At 43.7% G+C, this 19,851-nt stretch overlaps 2 protein-coding genes across 2 annotated transcripts; one reads left to right on the top strand and one right to left on the bottom strand.

Moving 5' to 3' along the window:
- The first annotated feature begins 1,426 nt into the window (after positions 1–1,426).
- LOC117898626 (superoxide dismutase [Cu-Zn]-like) lies at positions 1,427–2,017 on the top strand. Its single transcript, XM_034808182.1, is given in 4 exon segments — positions 1,427–1,514; positions 1,657–1,741; positions 1,743–1,928; positions 1,990–2,017. Coding segments are annotated over 4 exon segments (387 nt in total).
- A 541-nt stretch (positions 2,018–2,558) lies between these two features.
- Positions 2,559–19,822, bottom strand: LOC117896874 (nuclear pore membrane glycoprotein 210-like). Its single transcript, XM_034805403.1, is given in 19 exon segments — positions 2,559–3,105; positions 3,181–3,237; positions 7,473–7,608; positions 8,350–8,502; positions 9,371–9,517; positions 9,599–9,832; positions 9,889–9,987; positions 10,046–10,167; positions 10,871–10,976; positions 11,185–11,310; positions 11,513–11,776; positions 11,909–12,108; positions 12,205–12,336; positions 12,599–12,916; positions 12,986–13,736; positions 13,797–15,167; positions 15,223–15,293; positions 15,296–16,284; positions 19,569–19,822. Coding segments are annotated over 19 exon segments (5,571 nt in total). The 5' UTR covers positions 19,727–19,822; the 3' UTR covers positions 2,559–2,968.
- Between the last annotated feature and the right edge of the window lie 29 nt (positions 19,823–19,851).

Below are 19,851 nucleotides of genomic sequence, written 5' to 3'. Positions count from 1 at the left end.
CATCTGTCATCTACATCTACAACACTTCTCACACCAACACGCTCCTTTAGCTCGCCCCCCTTCCCTAGACCCACACACTGCAGACTCACGGCAGAGGCAGAGCCAGCGGCAGAGGCAGAGCCAGCGGCAGAGGCAGAGCCAGCGGCAGAGGCAGAGCCTGCGGCAGAGGCAGAGCCAGCGGCAAATATAAGCTGCGGAACGGGGTGGGTTTGGCCACTGCTAATTAATTTCTTCATTGTGGCTATAATAAAGCTCCAATAATGCCCCAATTTGGTGATCTGATAGATATGGTCATTCCCTACGGAATGGCGTTTTTAGTTTTCTGCTATCTTCAAAATTGTAGATTTGGGAGGTTTTCGCCCTTTTGCGGAGGCGGAAGGGGGCGTGGCTCTTTTTTGAAATACACTTGTAACAGTGTGAGCACACAGAAGTATGGATGCAAAATTTGGTGGCTCTAGCTTTTATGGTCTCTGAGATCCAGGCGCTCAACAAGACGGACGGACAGACGGACAGACAGACAGACAGACAGACATAGACTCGGCTATTGATGCTGATCAAGAATATATATACTTTATGGGGTCGGAAACGTTTCCTTCTGTGCGTTACATACATTCACTTTGTGCACAAATACAATATACCCTATTTACTCTTCGAGTACCGGGTATAAAAACGAGAAGGGACGGGTGGTACGCTTCTTACGCGTCAAAACCTTTATACCCAGTACTCAGTAGGACATCTGTACCAAAGTGGTTTTTTTCATATTTTAAATTCTTTATATGTATGTACATATGTCATCTACATCTCCATCTAGATCACTTCTCACTTCAACACGCCCTTTAAGCTCGCCCCCCCGTCCCTAGAGCCACACATTGCGCGAGGCAGAGTGTGAGAGAATGTGTAAAAAACAAATATAAGCTGCGGGACGGGGTGGGTTTAGCCACTGCAAATTAGTTTCTTCATTGTGGCTATAATAATGATCCAATCTAATCCCAATTCGGTGATCTGATAGATATGGTCAGTCCCTACGGAATGGCGTTTTTATACCCGGTACTCGAAGAGTAAATAGGGTATATTGTATTTGTGCGAATAACGCTTGTATGTAACGCACAGAAGGAAACGTTTCCGACCACATAAAGTTTATATATTATTGATCAGCATCAATAGCCGAGTCGATAGAGCCATGTCTCGGAAACGTTTCCTTCTCTGATTTACATATGAACATCAGTTATTCTGCATACATTATGCAATATACCCTATTTACTTCTCGAGTACCGGGTATAAAAAGTTAAACTTTGTCTAACATTATTCATTTATTCACTGTTAGCCGGCACTTTGTGCATTGGATCAAAAATGGGCTCTGTTAAGGTAATTATTGGCGGAGAAGACATGCGCTCATTTTAAAGAGTGGATTGAATTTGCAGTTCAGATGAAAAAGGAGTACGAAGCCTATGCAAACACACTGCGAAAGGCTCTGGATGGTTTGGGTGAAGTGGATGTCGACTTGATATTGGGACGTATGATCGTTTAGACTGAGAGTCCGTGGTCAGAGGTGCATCGATTTGAGGCCTGGGCGAAAGAGTCGGCAGTTGTGGTCAGAGGTGACCGAACGCCTGTCACGTTGTACGGTTTAGGTCCAGTAGTTGGCCTGGGCGAAAGGCTTCCACATACACGAAAGTGGCGATGTTTCCCTGGGGTGCGCCTCTGTTGGCGACCATTATAATCCGCGTCAGTCGCGTCACGGCAGAACGGCACGCTGGCGGACTAGACAATCTACGCGTTGATGAAAGTGGACGGGCGAAGATCCGGTTCGTGGATGCAGTGCTGGAGGTGGCGGAGATAATCGGACGGGCCGTTATAACAGGCAGTGCTGACGATCTGGGACTTGGAGCAAACGACCAAAGTCTGATTGACGGCAACTCGGGCGAAAGGTATGTCCATAATGATGGTACACAGAGTATATTTTGATTGTATGTTTATATTTCACTTCAGAATCGCCTGCGGGATAATTGCTCGCTAGGCGGGAAAAATGAAGAACATTAAGAGAATCTGTTCCTGTGATGGAGTTTCGCTTTGGGATGAATGCAACAAACCTCTGGCTGAAAAGGAGCGCTCCCAAAAGCTTTAAGTGTTTCACATTCACCTCTGACTCTTAGAGAAATACTCGGAATTGCAGTCAAGTGCTTCGTCTATTTCTCAAGTCGCCAGCGGGGGGTCGTGGCGCACTTGAAATGCGCAAATGTAAAATTAGTGGCATACTTCACTTGATGCTTTTCTATTTAGAAATGCTTATAACAAAAATAGGAGCGCGCTTTTGAGAGTAGGACCGGGATACATGGCAGAAAGAAAATGCTTAGAAATTTGTTCTCGGGTACTCCGATGGCACTTTAGAGACACAGTGGTGATGGTGAAAGCAAGAGAAAGTGAAAGATCGGCAGAGTAATTGAAGTGCCTTTGCACGTGCCCGATAGCCGTTGGTTCTGTAGATCTCAGCGGTGGGGTAGCGAAAGGTTACCCGCAAGGCAACCCGTTGAATGCTGATTTCTCCAAAGACGAGAACATTTCACTCTTCCACTTTTATTTAATCTCTTAGTTTAGGATTTTTAACACATAAATGCATCTCAACAATCTGAACAACATCTCAACAAGTGTTTAAAGAGAAAATATACATTGTACTTTGGCTATGTTACACTTCAACTTATTTACAGACAACAAATACATACTAGACCTACTAGACGCGCAAAGGAAATCGCAAAAAAAGTGCCACCAAACTACGAGTATTATTCTAAACATATAGGGGGCTCGACATTGCCCTTGAAGTTGGAGCTTAACAAAAGCATGGACATGGAAAGAGGCTTATATATGTACATAACATAAAAATAATGTAAATGAGGGGGGGAATCGCAGATAGATCGCAGATAGCTCCTATCAAACTTCAAGGCCAATATCTTTCCTCCGTTTTAAGTTCAAGTTAGTTAAAGCGAGGCGAATTGCCGGATCTGTTTGCGGAGCTGAGCCGCGGACTGAAGTAAACATCCGAGTCCATTGAATTGTCCAAATGGTTCCATCGACTGCTATGAGAATAATTCCGGCGAATAGATGGCGAGTCTAAAAAAATATCAAAAGCATTTCACAGCTCATGGCCTCAATCATTATTTGAAATATAATGAATCCACAACTTACTGTCAAATGCATTTCGACTTGCACTGGGACTGTTTTTGGATTTCTGCATCTGGAACACTGTAAGAAAAAATGGGGTTAAAAAAATAGGAAGCCCAATCAAAATTCCCTCGGAATTCGGGTTTCCCTGGCACATTTCTCCTAGGGAGCAGCATCGATACCCGCACTCAAGCCGACCTAAGCAAGACCCAAGCATGTACATAATTAGTCCTTGTAGACTGTTAGTCACTTGGGTGTGGGAGGAGACAGCATGGGGAATTTTTGCCAGCACTGCACTATGGGGAACGAGAAGGGACTTTTATACCCGGCACTCAGTACTACATCTGCACTTTAGCGGTTATTTGTCAAATTTTACATTTTTTCTTCATCTGTCATCTACATCAACAACACTGCTCACGCCAACACGCTCCTTTAGCTCGCCACCCTCCCCTAGAGACACACGTGTCAGGGGCAGAGGCCATAAACTGCGCGAAGCAGAGTGTGAATGAGAGAATGTGTAAAACAAATATAAGCTGCGGGACGGGGTGGGTTTGGTCTCTGCAAATTAATTTCTTCATTGTGGCTATAATAATGATTCAATCGGATCCCAATTTGGTGACAGATATGGCCATTCCATACGGAATGGCGTTTTTAGTTTTCTGTTATCTTCAAAATTGTAGATTTGGGAGATTTTCGCCCTTTTGCGGGGGCGGAAGGGGGCGAGGCTCATTTTTTAAATACACTGGTTTCAGTGTGAGCATACAGCAGTCTGGATGCAAAATTTGGTGGCTCTAGCTCTTATAGTCTCTGAGAACTAGCCGACAAACAAGACGGACGGACGGACGGACGGACGGACAGACAGACAGACATGGCTCAATCGACTCGGCTATTGATGCGGATCAAGAATATATATACTTTATGGGGTCGGAAACGTTTCCTTCTGTGCGTTACATACAACCGTTATTCGCACAAATACAATATACCCTATTTACTCTTCGAGTACCGGGTATAAAAAGCACGTTTTTTTGGTACTAAATAAACTAAAAGAGCTAGAGCTCTACAAATTGGCATGAATGTTTGTTAGGCTAAAGTAGAATTTCGTAAAAAAAATGTAGTCATTTGGACCCCGCCTACCTCCCGCCCCAATACGAACTGTATTCAAAAGATTAATTATGATAAAAGATCTTTTAAAAGATTTTAGAACTTAAAAAACTTATAATATATATATATAATATAAACAAAAATAATATAAAAATACATTTTAATAGTTTCATCTTTAGTTAGTCAGTTTTTGTCAATACTCTTTAAACTATAACATTTTATTGCGTCTGCTTCACGATTGGTGTTGGTCCTCCAGCAGCGCTGCATGAGTAAACTCATAAGCATCTGCAAAATTTAAAATTTTTCGAAAAGGGGCAAAAAGCATTAACACCACGTGATTCTATAATATTTGGTTAATAACATGTAAATTGAACTTCTGTGCAGTGGTGTGCTGTGCAAAAGTAATATTCCACAGAAAACACGTGCAATTGTTAGTACCAAGCTAAAAAGACACACGAACAAAACATTGGACAATTAAGTAACTACACACAACTATACAAAAACATGTATTAACAATTAATTTAAATACCTCGACCTTTTATTTCCATATTTTTACTTGTATATAAACTTTGTAATCGAGCTACAATTACAGCTGCGAGTTGCTCGATTTTTACCGCACTTTTTCACAAGTAAAAGCATCTCAAAATCAGCCGACTTTAAAAGCGCGCAAAAATCATATGGTACTAGGAAAAAATCTTCTAAAACCAGTTTTGTTCTATCTGGATATTTAGGAATCAGAAAAGTTAAGTCGCATTCAAATATTTTACCAAAAAAAAATTACATAAACGCCAAAATTTTACCCATAGTGCACTGGGCGGAACAACAAATAGTTTAGCTATTGAAATTAGTGTGAAAATTAATTGCAGGGAAGCCACTGGACGTGGGGCGCAAGTGAATCGACTTACTGACCTCGCAAACCCCGTGTGGGCTTGGAGAAATCCTCAATAATTAGACTAATTTCGTTATTAAGGTAATTTGCGAGTGCGCAATCCAGGGTCCCTCCGTTGCACCATGGGTAAAAAGCCCGAATTTTTGGCATTAATGTAATTTTTTTTCGGTAAAATATTTGAATGCTACTGCAATTTAAGAAGGTTTAAGCTTATATTTGTTTTTTGCACATTCTCTCATTCACACTCTGCTTCGCGCAGTTTGTGGCCTCTGCCTCTGACACGTCTCTGCCTCTGCCACGTCTCTGCCCTGACTCTGCAGTGTGTTGCTCTAGGGGAGGCTGGCGAGCTAAAGGAGCGTGATGGCGTGAGCAGTGTTGTTTATGTAGATGACAGATGAAGAAAAAATGTAAAATTTGACAAATAACCGATAAGGTGCAGATGTAGTACTGAGTGCCGGGTATAAAAGTTGTGACGCGTAAGAAGCGTCTCACACGTCCCTTCTCGTTTTTGATGGATGTGTGTAGTTTTTTAATTGTTCAATGTTTTTTCGTGTATATTTTTGGCATGGTACTAACAATTGCACGTGTGTTCTGTGGAATATTACTTTTACACAGCACACCACGCCTAGACGTTTAAGTTACATGTTATTAACCACTTATTATAGAATCATGTGGTGTTAATGCTTTTTGCCGTTTTTGCCCCTTTTCGGAAAATTTTAGATTTTGCAGATGCTTATGAGTTCACTCATGCAGCAATGCTGGAGATCTGGAGCAACAAAAATCACGAAGCAGACGCAATAAAATGTTGTACTGTAGAAAGTTTTGACGAAAACTTGGAGCGATTCCAATCAAATTACTTTTAACCAAACAATCAGTCAATAAAATATATTTTTTTTTAAGTTATAAAATCTTTTAAAAGAACTTTTATCATAATTAATCTTTTGAATACATTTTTTTATAATACATAACTACGGCCTAAATGGGTTCCAGTTCGTATAGGGGCGGGAGGTAGGCGGGGTCCAAAACACTCACGTTTTTTTCCGAAATTCTACTTTAGTTTAACGAACATTCTTGCCAATTTAAAGAGCTCTAGCTTTATTTTTTGGATTAAAAGCTGACAAAAAGCAACAGACAACCCGAGCGTAAAGGTTTCCAGAGGAAGACCTTTGAACTGTAGGATATTATATCTAGATTAGATAGTTTTTTTGGACAGAGTGCAATCTACGACCGGCATATTTTGGGGTCGCTATTGAGTGCTTTGCATTTGAATGAGCTGCCAGTGATGATTGAAGAGCTGCCTTGCTGTGGGTCGCTCTGCATTTCCATCACGATGGGCGCGACCAGAAAAAATTGCTTTAAAATCAAAGATCAAGTCATAACTAAGAAATTCTGTAAATGCTGCCATTAATGCTGGGAGGTGAAATTAATCAAGGATGTAGTCTGCTTTTGCTTTTGCTTTTGCTGTTGATGAGGACCCTCCTACACTGCCGCGGTTTTTTATGCACCCTCTCACAGGGTGTGGTTGGAAGGACTGTCCTGTCCCAAGCCTAACAGAACCGAAACTTCTTATCAATTTTGGGAGTTTGGCAAGCGAACAAGGTAAGCGCCAAGCCAAGCTGGATAGCATGACTCTTTTTATTTGGTTTTTTGTTTTCTTGTGTTGTGTTTTGCTGTGATTCTCACTTTTTTATTGGGTGTAAAGTGTTTTCGAAGCGATAACACAAAACTATCAGAACCCGCCCACTGCAGGCATCGCGGTGCTGGGCTGGAGCAAACAAGCCAGAAGTACATTGAAAAATGGCAAAAGATCGAATCCTAAAAGGGAAACTTTGCCGCAACTTTCGGACCCCAGACTCATCTCGATTGCCGTACTGTCTGCTACTGCTGCTGCGCGTGTAAAAATGCAGGAAAGTGGCTAAGGTTTACCCAAGCGATGAGCCAAACGCAGGACACAGGTTGCGTCAGCACTGAAAAGGTCTGCGTCAAAGGACAGCGCTCAAGGATACCACGCTCTATCTGGCCCTCAGCTCCAACTCAACATCTTCTTCCTTTTCCGTTTACTCCAGCCCAGGGGCTGATTAAAAATTCATGGAATTTGCGATAAACGTAAATAGCCGCAACAACAGCAGCAGCAGCAAAAGCAATATCAACAGAAACAGAAACAGCCACAGAAACTTCAGACTGCAAGTTCAGTCTCAGTCCAGTCTTTCCTATGATTTATGATGTTTCGGCTCTAACAAAGCCAAGCCAGTCCGGGCCGAATTTAGTTTTGTGCATAATTTACTTGGACAATAGAATTAAAAATATATTATCTAGTTATACTCACCCCATATCGAGATGACTACAATCACAGTCGTGGAGAGGAGGAAGCCAATATTCTTTACCAGACGGTAAAAGAGAGGTTCGCCATGGGGACGGTCCGCGCACTTCTGGGCCAGCATTGTGCTGCCCGCAATGGGTACCTGTAATGACAAATAAGCAAACGGAATTATAAGCAGACATAATGCTAATCCTTAATCCCACGATGACCCAACAAGCATTCTATCGACTTATGGGCCAAAATTTATTGGCAGTGCAGTAGTTCCCAGCGTTGGATCCCGCAATAGCCAGGACACAGACACAAAGCTAACGATTCTGCCTTTGTTTATAGGCAAAACGGTTGCAGATACCGTTTATAAATCGAGAAGATCAGAAATTGATGTAATTTCGCCAAAGCTTGAGCAAGACAGACGTCATTCCGCTTATTTATTCGATTCCGTTGGCTTCCCCGAAAAGACCCCACCAAAGGAGGGGAAACAAGTTTCCGCAACAAAAAATTGATACGCGGCCTGCTATCAACGTGTTTGCACTATCATCAGCTAGCAAGAAAATTTACCAAATTGAAAATACAGTTCACAGCAGTTCATTCACCGACTAACGGATACTCCCAGAGGAGAAGACCCATGGACTCTTTATAGATGTTGATAGCTGTGCTACAGATTTATTTTTGCTATGACGAAGCTCTTCTAGTGTCTGACATCATGTCCCCGTCCCTGTCGCTCTGACTATTACATCTATTCGCAAGAAGAATATCCCCAAAATACCCAAGGGTCAGGCATACATATCCACGCGTAGTCTAAGCATTTTTCTCTCCCAGTATATTGTTTTTCCATAAAAGATTCTGATTCAACAGCGCGGGAGTAAAATAAAATAAAATATCGTACCTCAATGATCTGCTCCGTTTCCGGGGATTCGATTAGTACGTAAAAGTGTGCATCCATCGGAAAGTCCTCGAAGAATCGCAAAAGATATTTGCTAATGCCATGGCCGTGCTCAAGGAAATCCACCAAAAAGTATTTGCTGTTCGATGATTTGACCTGTCCATGGATTAAATTCATTAATTTTATTAATTTAAATTTAGATTCGATGGTTCGACCTGTCCATGGATTAAATTCATTCATTTTATTAAATCAAATCATCAAATCAAGAGTAAAAGTAAATACATATGTATGTATGTATGTACATAGCTAGTCTAACTGAACTTTGATCTATTTTCACACAAACAAACGGATCTGTTTGTACATTTCTGCTACATTTTAATTAATAATATCTGAAATTAATTATTCAATTTGCAAAACATTCAGTGGGGCAGTAGTGGCTCGCCAATTGGTAAAAGTTATTTGAGAGAAACAATTTTCTAGTACGTGTGACGTGGAAGACGTCTGCCAACTTCATATTGGGAGAATACTAATGCATCATCAATGTCCTTCAATGATTGAGAACTCGATGAATTGAGAAATGGATGATTGTAAATGGGTTATTCTTGCTATTCATCATGCTCATTCCAATATGCCATTGCGTCCCCTACAAAGCATATGTATGTAGGTAGAAAAAGGCTAAAAGAAAAGAGAACGGACGTGTTTGACGCTTCTTACGCGTCACAACTTTTATACCCGGTACTGTACCTTAGTGGTTTTTTTCAAATTTTACATTTTACATTGTTTCTACATCTCTCTTCTACATCTACATCTATATAACTGAGCTTTCAAGTGTCACTTTTAAATTCATGGAACAGTATTCGGCTAGTATGTCCCTTCGCTCCGTTGAATTCGAAGATCACGCTCACTGGCGATGGCAACAGTGGAAACAACAGTGGAGTACATTTGTCTCGCAAATAAGAGCAAAGTGCGTGCTCTCTGAACAGCCCGAAGCATGCAGGGCATTGCTTCCTTTCGACCCACTCACCTGCAGCTTGTGTAGTGCCTTGTCCAGCCCATTAATGTGCAGCTCCTGTGGCTTCAAATCGGTCACCTGCACCGATTCGGGCATCACTTTAATGCCAGGCACCAATTTCAGTGACATGGTATCCAAAACGCCGTTGGGCATCGCCGCCTGTGCACAGCAGAAGTGAGGGTTTGGAAATAGTTTGAGTAAATTGCTGTGTTGCCAAAGACAATAGGAACGAACACTCACCTGCAGTTCTAAAAAGGCATCGTTGGTCTTGACGACGGCAAGTAGCTCGACAAAGCTAGAGTGCAGCTCTAACCGACAGCTGTACTGCCCACTAAAGGCATCAAACATGGGCTGTGCCTTGTAGAGCTTAAGTAGCTGCCGGCCGAGTGCGTTCTTGGCCACCAAGCGACAGGTGAACACATCCACACGCACATTGTCGATCTGAACGGCGCACTTTGTTACGTTGTGAGCGATCTGGGAGTGAGAGAGCGTTAGCAGGAGTTACTCTGAGGAGAGTATGGCATGCCTACCAGGTTCCTGCGTTTCTCGGACTGCATGTGGTTGCGCAGCACCAACTGTCCGCGATACTCGGAGCCGCTGAATTTGTCCGTCGATTTGGCAAACACAATCTGAAAGGCAAGATAAAAATGTGAGCTAGCTGCATATTTGCAGCAGGCACTGGCTTACCGCATCCGACTCGCGCACCTCCAGATCGTACTTGATAAAGCTCCCTCGGTTGGCCTCATCGCCGCTGGTAATAAAAATCTTTTCACCCAGCTTGTGGCGATGGTTCAGCACGCGGGCAATACCTAAACAAAACGGAAATTATGGCAAAAATTAATGCTTTCTTCTATCAAGTATGCTCCAATGGGCAGTGCTCGTTGCCCGTTGCTCATTACAGAGGTGAATGAGAGAATGTGCAAAAAACAAAAAAAAAACGGGACGGGGTGGGTTTAGCCACTGCAAATCAATTTCTTTATTCTGGCTATAATAATGATTCAATCTGATTCCAATTCGGTGATCTGATAGATATGGTGCTTCCCTACGGAATGGCATTTTTAGTTTTCTCGTATCTTCAAAATTGTGAATAGCGCAGATTTTTTCCGATTTGCGGGGGCGGGGCTCATTTTTTAAATACACTTGTAACAGTGTGATCATACAGAAGTCTAAATGCAAAATTTGGTGGCTCTAGCTTTTATAGTCGGATCCAGACGGACGGACAGACAGACATTGCTCTATCGACTCGGCTATTGACGCTGATCAAGAATATATAAACTATATGGGGTCGGAAACGTTTCCTTCTCTGCGTTACATACATCCACTTTGTGCACAAATACAACATACTCTATTTACTCTTCGAGTACCGGGTATAACAACAGCCTGAAAACAGATGGCTAATTGTTTGGGGATTTAGTAAGTTATCCCCATAATAATAATCGTAATCGTTATCATATTCAAAGTCAGAAAAGAGACAGTCCAAACTGGGGAAAAAGGGGAGTACAAACTACTCACCTGTGTGCTTATTAATCGTCACAATTTGCTCATTGGAGCTGCTCCAAATCGATGACAACGCTAGCGGGGAATCGAAGCAAATGATGTCGCCCACAGAGAAAATAGTCTGTGGATCCGATGGTTGGATGGTTGGTTTAAGGTTGGTCAAAAGCAGCAGTCGACAATTTGTGGGTTTTTGCATGCAGTTGGGGAGAGAAAAGAAATCGGATTAAATCATGAAAAACGTTTAGCATTACAAAATAGGTGTTCTATCCTGTTGTCTGCTCACATCCTGTGGTTACATCTGCTGCACATTAACTGCACAGCCAACTCACCTTGGTGGGGTAGATGGTCTTTGACTCAACCACGGACAGCTTTATATAGTCCTCAGCATGCTTAACGCCCGTCGTGTCCTTTAAACTGATGGATATCATGTTGTTTGTCTCCCGTTGCAGCTGCACCTGGGTGTATAGTGGGGAAAGTCGAGTGTGGATTTAATGTGTTGCACATAAGACTGCCATGACTCTCTGACTCGAGATTTGATTTTATACAGTGCATTAAAACGCAGAGAAATAGAAATTGACAAGCGAAAAGTTTTGTGTGTTTTTTTGGCATAAAACTTGCAGAAATAAATGAACAGCATCTGTTCATTTGGACACTTACCGCAATTTTCAGATTATTGTCGATCTGAACATCGACCACATCCTTGATGGCCAGATCGTAGCGCAGCCCATTGGCGTCCTCAATGTTGTGCGAGAACTCGTTTCCCAGATTGTCGTGCAGCGACACTTTGAACAGAAAGTTCATGCCACGCGGGATTTTGTGCTCGAGCTTCTTGAATTTCATGTGGGGCAACAGCGACACCAGGATGTACTGCACGTTCTTCACCTCAATGCCCATGGGCAGATTTTGGTCGACGGTTTTGGCCTTAACGCAACAAAGGAAATGCAATTTAGCAATTTAGGAATTTTGAAATAAGCCGATTTTGGTTTTTGGCACAGCAAATCACACACACATGAGTGGCACGGGTACACAAGCAGCACACACACACACACTTACAATTATCAGATCCCGGCCGAGAGTGTCCTTTGTGTGGACAATGCCATCTGGCGTCACGCTAACAATGCCGCAGCTCTGCTCATCCAGCTTATAGACCGCATCGCCCATGTTGGACTTCAGCTGTAGCGTGCTGCGGGGCGCCGCCAGAATCGAGTCCATTTTGATGGGCGTGGGTCCGAGCAGCTCCATTGTTTTGAAAACTGCGATCACATTTTCAATTTGCGGTGCCATTGTCAGATAGAGTTCGACTTAGAGAAATGTGAGGCAGTAAGAGGTTCAGCCGAATGGACACTTACCAATTAGCTCCACGCTGGTGGCGGGCAGCTTTGTGCCATCTGCCAGACTCACAGACGCTATTATTGTGACCTTGCCGGGATTCAATGCCCGCACACGAACCGATATTAGGTCGCCACTTTGGTACTCAATTCCTGTGGAAGAAACGACATAAAAGTGCTAAATGTAGGGCCAACAAGGAGAGTCTAGTGAGCAGACGCCACACAAATGTACATATGTTCCGTATCTGTTCCTGCACTGGAGCTCAACCATGCAGGCTCATCGGAGAACATTTCGACGTTCGTTCTACGTGCACAGGGTGGACATTAAGCTGAGATATTTTGGTCGCAATACTGTATCGGGGCACGGTAAATGTAAACGTAAACGTATTGAGTCTTATTTAGAAACACAACCCACCCAATGCGGTAAACACATTAAAGATCTCCACAATATCCGGCTGACTGACTGTCCAGGTGATCCGCAAGTCCTCAAGCGTACCCAGCACCATGGGCGAGAAGTCCGGCTGACCCCATAGGGTGGCGGGCATGACGGCGCCACTGCGAATGCGGACGAGCGGTGTGCGGATTTGCACAGCCTTCAAGGCAGCAACACGGACCTCGATGGTGTCCTGCGATACGACTTCATCTTTGTCAGTGACGGGGTTCTTAAGCAGGCACTTTCCAGTGATTTGGGTAACTCCTAGTCGATGGGCCGTGACAATGGCGGAGCTCATGGCTAAGTGACAAATACGTGAGAAGATTGGGTTAATTCATGTCCGTAAAGGAATCTTCGATTGGTACCTACACGCGACTTGTTCTTTTTCCACGGTGTAGATCACGTTGGTATTGGGCTGGGGACCGCCCTGGTAGTAGATCTGAATGCTGCTGCCCAACACGAGTGTGGAGTCGCGCGGGTAGAGGCGGATCGGGGCAAAGACCTGGACAAGGATCGAAGCGCTGGACACCAGCTGCGACCCCTTGCCGGCCTGGAAGACTATCTTGGTTTCCCCGATAGTGTTGCCAGTGATGCTGTACCGTATATGGCCTGGCTCGAGATGGCGCTGCTCGTCCAGACGCACGCTCAATATAGTCGGATCAAAGACCGCCTCGGAAAGGTCGTAGACAGCCAGATTGTTGGGATCCACGTCCAGTAAATTGTCGTTGGTGTCGAAGAGTTTCACAATCGCTTCGATGGAGTTCGTGCGCTCCACCCGATCCATGCTGACCACACTGATGGAGCCGATGCCCACTACGGAGATGGACAGGACACTGTTCTCGTCAAGCAGGCAGCGGTCGGTCAACTCGAGACGTGTATAGCCCTGACGAAGCGGCGTCACCAATAATATGCCGGCCTTCTCGTCGTGCACCACATTCACGATACCGGACTCGGAGAGCTCCATTTCGAAGAAGCCGCTTCCCTGGGCGATGGGGATGCGTTCTCTGTGATTGGGGGCCAGATAGACGCGGATGTGATCCTTCTTCAGCAGCTTACTGTGCACCGTGTGGAACCTGATCTCGTTCTCAATCAATGGAGTGGTAATACTACCCGTTTTCAGCTGCGTACGAGAAGTCAGTAAGCTGTTAGTTAGGAACTCAAAGTGTTTATTTCCACTTACGTTCTTGACCCCAAAGGGAGGGCGTTCCGCGTAAATTTCCTGTTGGGCCAGCATCTTGTCTTTGTAACGGACCACTGTGCCCTTGATGCGGAAGTTGGGCGACACTTCACTCAGCGTGAGGACAAGCATTTCGGTGGAAGTGACTTTGACGCCGTGGAGGAGATCCACTTCGGACATCTGGTGGTGGGGAATGTTGTCCACATGGTATCGCTCGTCGCCTGCGGCAAACTCCCAGTCCAGCCACAGCGAGCTGACGTTCATGAGCCTGCGATTCTTGGCGTCCTGCACCTCGATTTCGATCTCAAACTTGTTCTCCTGACTCTTGAGATACAGCAGCTTAGAGCGGTGCTCCAGGGGACACGACTGGCGCAACACCTGTCTGGAGTATAGCTTCAGGAAGCGCGGCATCACGCAGTGCACCTTGGTTGTTACTTCAGACTTGAAGGCGACGAATTTGGACGTGGCAAGGCTGTTGTACACGCGGTATTGGAACACCGTCTCGCCCAGCTCGCGGCACAGGATACTGAACGCGGTAATGGGGTCCTCGGCATCCAACTCAATCTCCGACACCTTCACGACCTTGCCATTAAAGTTTGTGGCCTTGGTGAGCTCCGCCTCCAGTGTAAAGAGGCGGCGCGGCCCATGCACATAGATTACGTTTCGCGACGCGCCAATGGGTAGAACCAGCTCATTCTCCAAGGGATTCAGGACGCTCAGCGCCTCGAACACATGCAAATCGACCGCGTCCTGGAGCACTTTGTCCTGAAAGATGTACGAGACGCGCAGCGATGTGCTGCCCACGGCAGTGGCCCGCAGTCTCAGCACATGGCACGCATCAGTAGCCAACTTCTCAGCTTCCCAGTTGTTCTCTAGCTGAAGGATGGGTTGGCTGAAGTCCAGCTGGAAGTGCAAGTTATCGCAGTTGGTGTACGGCATTTCGGAGTCGTTCGCGTGCGCGTACACAGCCACATGCAAGAGCACATAGTCCTTGAGGGCTGTCTCGAAGTTGTACTGCTTGATCTCGAGCCGTTGCGGCGAGAGGAAGTAGATCTGAGCCAATTGGGCGACATTCTGGTTCTTGGCCAGGGCCACCTTGATGGTGGTGTGGGCAGCCAGCAGATTTCCGTCATCATACTGCTCCTGCGAGTCAGTGGAGAGACGCACGTCCCGGATTACGGTGGTGGCCAAACCCTGGGCATCGATTTGCAGCACTTGCGGATTGCCGGATTGCCACACATAGCTGTAGTCCCCACCAGCCGCATAGAACTGCAGCTTAAGCGGCTTTATGCTGTTCGTGTCGTACGGCAGAATCACCTTACTGGGTCTGAGCTGCAGCTTCTCAAAGATCTGCAGTTCTGCCTCCACCGCAAGCTGCAATGGATTGAATCTCAGAAGAGAACTGAAAGGATCAATGTCATTTACTTACCTGGTCGTATATGCCGGAGACTGTGCTAACGCCCTTCTGCAGAGCTTCACCGTACAGACAGCTGCCGTTTTCGTTTTGTTGAGGATGCCGAAAAGAGATTTGTCCAGATTGGAGTGGATGCCAAACCGGTTACCCAGCGTCATCTTTTGGCCATCTGGAGCGTAAAGGTCGAAGACCACTTCGTGCTTCTCGCCCTCCACCGACACCCAGTTGTTGTATGGCAGGAGGCTGATGCCCAGCTTATGGGGTTCTGCCACGGTCAAGAGTGTGCTGGGCCCCTTGGTGTTCTTATCCGTCTCTGGCATGTTTCTATCACGCAGCAGGATCCGAGTGCGCCCTAGTGCCTCTCCGGTTGCGGTGCTACCTCTCACACTGGCCACCTCGGTATCCTCCACCTCGAGGAAGTATTGCTTACTTTCCGTAATGTCATGCAGCTTGTCCATCTTCTGCTGAAGAATGCGGAAGCTAATCGAGTCTTTGTTCAGGATCGTCGCCTTGGAAGGCACTATAATTATTTTGGCCAGCACACTGATGTACACTTCCAGGGGCTTCACATTGCTGTAATCGGCATAGGGCAAGGTGATGGTTATCTTCGAAGTGCCCGTATTGATTCCCTCCAGCAGGATCATGTAGCCCTTGATACCGACGGCTTCGAACTTCTCTAGAGCGGGGGGCACCGAATGGAACGGGCTTCGCGAGAAGGTTAGGAATCGCATAGGGGGCGGCTTTTTGCTATCGGGCTCCGAAATGTCCCAATTGAACTCGATTCCCTCGAGGGTGGAGAACTCGTTGCCCTGAGAGTCGAAGGCGCGCAGCTCGAAGATCGCCGGCGCCTCCTCCAGGTATAGCTGGCGTGTGGTAGTCCTCACGTTTAGGCAGGCAATGATGTCCACTATCACTTCGCAGCGCAGCACAGCACCGGTGTGCACTTCTTCCGCTAACACAATGGCCGTGTTACGACGTCGCTCGCGTGTCCGCACTGTGACTACCGCCTCGTTGGCGCATTCGCTGGAGCCATGATACACGGGCATCACGGATATAACGTCTTGGAAGGAAGTCGACCTGCGAAATATTTGTTGTAGTTTAGTAATTATACCCGGTACTCGAAGAGTAAAAAGGGTATATTGTATTTTTGCACAAAGTCGATGTATGTAACGCATGTACACTTTCCGTAAAGTGTATATATTCTTGATCATAATTAATTGCCGAGTCTACAGTGGCGGAAAAAATAATAGAAACGACATTTTTTTCGGTTTTTTCCAAATTTTGTTTAGTGAAATTTTTTTTTTTTTTAAGTTTCATAATTTTTATTGATACCCTACATAACAATGTCTCAAAACGTAAAAAAACACAAATTAAAAAAAAAACCTAATATAACAGAAATTAACTTTCACAGTTTTTAGGCCTGGAAAAAATAATATATACACACAGTCTAATTTTTTCATAACTTTTTTTAAAACGCTTTAAGTCGAATTATTTTGATAACAATTCATAAACTAACAGCATTTGAAGATATAAAATAACTTTTCCTGTTGATCCGGTTGTGTTTGTTGTTGTTTAGAGTTTCAGAATGGGTCCCGGAGGACATTGTACGGATATTGAAAGAACAAATATCCTTACACCAGGATATGAAGGTCACACAACGTCAGATAGTGTTACAATATTCAAATGGGTTTAATGTTTTACTGCGATTCAGGGCAAAAAATAACGAAACACACGTGGAAGAATGCATGACACATCAACTTGGTTCGACACACCACCTTGTTCAAAAATCAAACGAGAAGGGACGTGTGAGACGCTTCTTACGCGTTACAACTTTTTTACCCGGCACTCAGCGGGTTATTTGTCAAATTTTACATTTTTTCTTCATCTGTCATCTACATCAACAACACTTCTCACACCAACACGCTCCTTTAGCTCACCCCCTTCCCTAGACCCACACACTGCAGACTCGCGGCAGAGGCAGATGCCGCGCGAAGCAGAGTGTGAATGAGAGAATGTGAAAAAAACAACAAAAGCTGCGGGACAGGGTGGGTTTAGCCATTGCAAATTAATTCGGTGATCTGATAGATATGGTTATTCCCTACGGAATGGCTTTTAGTTTTCTTTTATCTTCAAAATTGTAGCTTTGTGAGGTTTTCGCCATTTTGCAGGGGCGGAAGGGGGCTGGTCTCATTTTTGAAATACACTTGTAACAGTGTGAGCATATAAAAGTCTGGATGCAAAATTTGGTGGCTCTAGCTTTTATAGTCTCTGAGATCCAGGCGCTCAACAAGACGGGCGTACAGACAGACATGGCTCTATCGACTCGGCTATTGATGCTGATCAAGAATATATGTATATGTACAGTGGGGAGCAATGATGAGACATGTTCACAATAACTGACCTTCGTCGACCATAACTTCTAAACGCATAATGCAATCGTCACCAATTTTTTTTTAGATATCAATCACTTTATCCTTAACAAATTGGCAATCCCAGAAAAATACAAATTTGAAGCTTTTAAATAGCGAAAAATAAAAAACTATAAAAACTCGCTTGTACTCAATTATGCACTTTTCGTTATTTTCACTTATTTAATATTTCAAAATTTTCTAATCAACAATACGCTTGCAGATTTGATGTTGAATATTTTTTGTTTATATTCTAGTAATACTAACATCAAATTAAGACATTTCTCATAATAATCGAAGCAGATTTAATGAATTTATTAAATATTGAATTGTTAATAGCATTAGTCAATCGGTGGTGATCAGAGTGGAAAAGACGCGAAATTTTGTCCTGAAACAGCAAAGCCAAGGTTGCCCTAAGGCACTAGCAGACCCAAAAGCCACACTTATAATGTCGCAAATTAGTAACAAGGACTTTCTCAGTCCAAAGGATGCTCTTTTCGCATAATACTATCAATGTTGGTCTAGATGGCCAAGTGTGGACATCGTACCACCACCTGAAACATCCTCACAAAATTTTAAATCTACCGGCATGTTTTACGTGGTCGGAAAAAAATGGTAAAAACAAACCCGAAACTTTTAAATTAGCATAACAATTTGACCACGGATGATTGAAAACGTGTTATTAGGTCCGATGAGTCCAAATAATCATATGGGTTGCAGTATTGTTGGCGTAAGACCGAAAAAAGCTTCAAGGACATCATATCAAGCAAACCATGAAACTCTATGGGGTCAGAAACGTTTCCTTATATGCGTTACATACATCCGTTACTCCCCACAAATCCAATATACCCTACTTTCTCTTCGAGTACCGGGTATAACAAAAAATTCTCTTCGGAAAATTTGAAAAACGATCTCAAGGCATCGGTTAGTAGTCGTACTAAATGAAAGAGGTTGATTTAAAACGATTATTAAATTACACATAGTAAAAGTGGATGTATGTACATATTTACGGAATGAGATTCAGAAAGGTACTCAATGCCTCGAATGTGCATTTATTTCGTCGTGGGTACATTTGGTGGTGGGAAGTTGTATTAAGGTGCCTAATATGAGGTTTCCTAACAAATCTGAGCAAATTGACCTTAGTTTCATTTGACTACAGCACATTTTATGTGACTGGACGAAATAAATGCACCTTCGAGGCATTGAGATCCGATCTCAATCAGATCACCAAATTGGGATCCGATTGGATCATTATTGTGGCCACAATGAAGAAATTAATTTGCGCTGGCTAAACCCACCCCGTCCCGCACCTTATATTTGCTTTTTTTTTTTTCAAAAAAAAAATTCAGTTAGTTTATGAATTGTTATCAAAATAATTCGACTAAAAGCGCTTTGAAAACAGTTATGAAAAAATTAGACTGCGTTTCTATTATTTTTTCCAGGCCTAAAAACTGAAAGTTCATTTCTGTTATATACGGTTTTTTTTTTAATTTTTTTTTTTTACATTTTGAGACATTGCTATGTAGGCTATCAATAAAAATTATGAAAAAAAAATTATTTTCCCTGAACAAAATTTTCTATTATCGTTTCTATTATTTTTTCCGCCATGTACATATGTATGTATGTACATGGCTCCATCGCATAATCGGACAGCAGTTTCCTCTTTACGCATGTGCCGGAAAAGTAAATAGAAATGCGTTAGACCAACCGTTTTTTTTACTATTTTTACAACTTTATAGTATTACCTATCCAAATCATAAACAAAAAGTTATACTTTTTAGTGAGAACAGTTAGTTTTAATCGAAAAACCAAAAAAGTCATGTTTTGAGACTCAAGGCATAATCCCGTTTTTTTTTAGGCTGGCTCGTTTGAGGTTAAAGTGCCGGTCGGTCAAGCCGGTCGGGCCGTGCAGCCAAGGCTAGAGAGCAATTGTAGGTTAAAATGTCAACTCACCATTTGTAGCAAATTTTTTGATCCACCTGCAAGGTGAAGTTGATGGATTTTTCTTCGTATATTGGCAGGAGCACGCGTGCGTGGTTTAATTTGGCAGCGCCGATCAACTCATGTGCCGCGCAAATTAGCATAAGAAAATGCACGAGGCTGGCTGCCATTTCAAGTTGCTTGTCGCGTTATTTGTGTTAAATGTGTTAAAAACTGGCTGCGTCGCCCACTTGATGCGATGCCAACTAATTATCGAAAACAACGGAGTTTTAAAAAAATAAAAGCACGGTGCAAT

This window comes from Drosophila subobscura, chromosome O (genome assembly GCF_008121235.1).
Source record: "Drosophila subobscura isolate 14011-0131.10 chromosome O, UCBerk_Dsub_1.0, whole genome shotgun sequence".
NCBI lineage: Eukaryota > Metazoa > Arthropoda > Insecta > Diptera > Drosophilidae > Drosophila > Drosophila subobscura.
Note: the sequence above shows the minus strand (reverse complement) of the source record. Positions and strands in the feature narration are given on the sequence as shown.